The 2,521-nt window shown below is 37.0% G+C and overlaps 1 protein-coding gene across 1 annotated transcript; it reads right to left on the minus strand.

The window, feature by feature from the left end:
* Positions 1 to 589: 589 nt before the first annotated feature.
* Positions 590 to 2,124, minus strand: LOC124827857 (transcription factor RAX3-like). Its single transcript, XM_047301008.2, has 3 exons — positions 1,936 to 2,124; positions 1,629 to 1,758; positions 590 to 1,457 (listed from the first exon to the last, which is right to left on the minus strand). Exons 1-3 carry the CDS (start codon positions 2,069 to 2,071, stop codon positions 761 to 763), a joined length of 963 nt encoding a protein of 320 aa, XP_047156964.1. The 5' UTR covers positions 2,072 to 2,124; the 3' UTR covers positions 590 to 760.
* Positions 2,125 to 2,521: the final 397 nt, after the last annotated feature.

Genomic DNA, 2,521 nt, shown 5'->3' on the forward strand with positions numbered 1-2,521 from the left:
TTAATCTATGATATTTTAGATTGACGTTTAAAAAGTTTATACGATTTAATACATTTTAAATTTAAGAAACAAATGCATGAATAATAATAATTTGTAAAAGATACATATGTATATCATATGAAGTAACCCGGTTCAGTTTTGGGAATTATTGAAAGAACATTTTAGTTAAGCTGAAATATGGGTGCTTTGTTAAGTTGGTATTATCAGCTAGATTGTATGTGAGGATCCCACTTGATGGACAGAGACTTAAATGTTGTGTTGTTGCTGGTTGGACTCACATGACGTTTGTACCCCTTATAAGGCCAGACACGAAGAAAACATTAAAAGAATGAAGCCACATTTTCATACCTTAGTTGCTAAAGCCGAGCAAGTCATGGCCAAAACCTCATAATACTTTTTCAACCTGCTGCCCTGTTCATTTCCTACGTTTTTCAGACCAACTTAATTTTCCCACACACAATTTCTTCACTATTTATGGAAGAAACTCATTAAAGTGGATAAGTATATAAACCTATATATAATTAACTTTAGTTTACAGAAAAATATTTCTTATTTCCTTTTCTACGAAATACTTGGGGGAAATTTATTTAAAAATAAATAAATTAACGCGGCTATTAGAAGTTACAAGCAGTTGGAACAAAACAAGAAACAACAAAAGAGAAAATTTCTTAGATAAAGTGAAAGTTTAGGGTTTTGTTGGATACATTCTTTCTGAGCTATAGCGATAAAATTTATAGAAAAATCCCCTGGTACGGAGCTGTTATTGCGTTTGCATTGCGAAGTAACTAGACCCGTCGAAAGTAACTTCTTGAGGCAGTATTCTCTGTTGGCAAGATTCGTAGTGAGAAACCAAAGGCGGGTAAACCAAAGAGCTTATATCTCCCCAACTAGTGCTTTCTGTTGAAGTCGTGTTTGTGCTGCCATTGCCGATTTCCATTGATTCCATTCCATAAAAAAGCCGTTCTGATGATCCATCTATATGCTGCGGGTCCACGCAGGCCAAATCACTGGAGAAGTTCCCAAACCCTTGAAACACATTTGATGTGTGACACGTGTCCGTTGTGATCGTGTTCACTGTGGAGGGATATAGCTGGTCTTGTGTTAAGGAAATGTCAAATGATGAGTATTGTGAGTTCACGGTGGCAGTGACTGTGGTGTCAGGGATGTGTACGATCGGTGATGTTTGGTTGTTGAGATCACAGTAAGCATTTGCCACTGGAATGGGCCAAGAATTCTGTTCGTGTGGCCAATGAGGAGTTCGGCTAATAACTCCCACAGGTAACATCAAATCTTCACTCTCTCTTTTGATCTCTTGCTTTGGGCCACCAACTCTTCGAGCTTCAGCGTGATGCTCCTTCCTTTGCTTCCCCAGTAGCTTCTTCTTCAGCTTGGTGTTCCAATAGTTCTTTATGTCATTATCCGTGCGCCCTGGTAACTGCGCTGCTATAATTGACCACCTGCATATATCAAAACGCGTCACTCAGTTCATGATATGGTATTATAGTCTCTGTGAGTTTGATCCTCAGTTATTGTGCTCTCAGATTCTTGTAAAGAATGTCGAATTTTGGCATAAAAAAATGGGTAGAGGAGTTGGTATTTGACTACGTGGAGATGAATAATGAATTTACCTGCTTCCAATGTTAACATAGAGGCTGCAAATTATGTTGTCTTCTTCTTCTGAGAAACCCCCGTGTTTGATGTTTGGGCGAAGATAGTTCAGCCATCTGAGACGACAACTTTTGCCGCACCTTTTCATACCTATACACGCAGAAAAAAATCAACACTCCAACATAAAGAAATTTGGGGTTTGGAAAGACTGTTAAATTAAGAACCAAGTTTATTACAAGTGTAATAAAGAAAAAATAAAAAATAAAAGTGGATATATATATATGTTTGATTTGTATTGATGATTGATGAAAATTCATATGGAGGTACCTATTTTCTGGGGCAAGGCTATCCAGTTGCCACCGGTGCCGTGCTCTTCGATGTAAGATTTGAGTTTGGCGTCTTCTTCAGGCGACCATGGACCTCTCTTCACGTTGGCTTTGTCACAGCAAGGAGCTCTCCCCATGTTTTCCTTCTATGCTTCTCTCTGCTGTTTAACTCACCACAGTTTCAAGTAAAGCCAATGTTTATTGCAGGTTTATAAGAATGATGATAATGATTATGTTTATATAAAGGAGGAAGGTAGAGCGAAAGAGAGAGTAATTGCCTCGAGCAAGAAGGACAGAAAACTTCCAACTTTTGGTAAAGGAATTCAATTTCCTTTCCTCATTTTATGTATTTTTAATATTATCATTTACTTTAATGGAAATAACACGTTAAATGTAAATTGGAAATCTTACGATGATCAATTTTAATTGTATTTATTGGTGAATTACTTTTTTCTATTAGCGAAATAATTAATATTGAAAGAGTGGTAGGGGGTAAACCCTTGTACACTAGTGTCAACTAATATGGCTGGTAATATTTTATTTAAAGGTATAGTTGAAGTGAAGAAGAGAACCGAAGACTTGAGTCC

This window comes from Vigna umbellata, chromosome 1 (assembly GCF_029865625.1).
Source record: "Vigna umbellata cultivar VRB3 chromosome 1, Vumbellata_1.0, whole genome shotgun sequence".
Classification (NCBI taxonomy): domain Eukaryota; kingdom Viridiplantae; phylum Streptophyta; class Magnoliopsida; order Fabales; family Fabaceae; genus Vigna; species Vigna umbellata.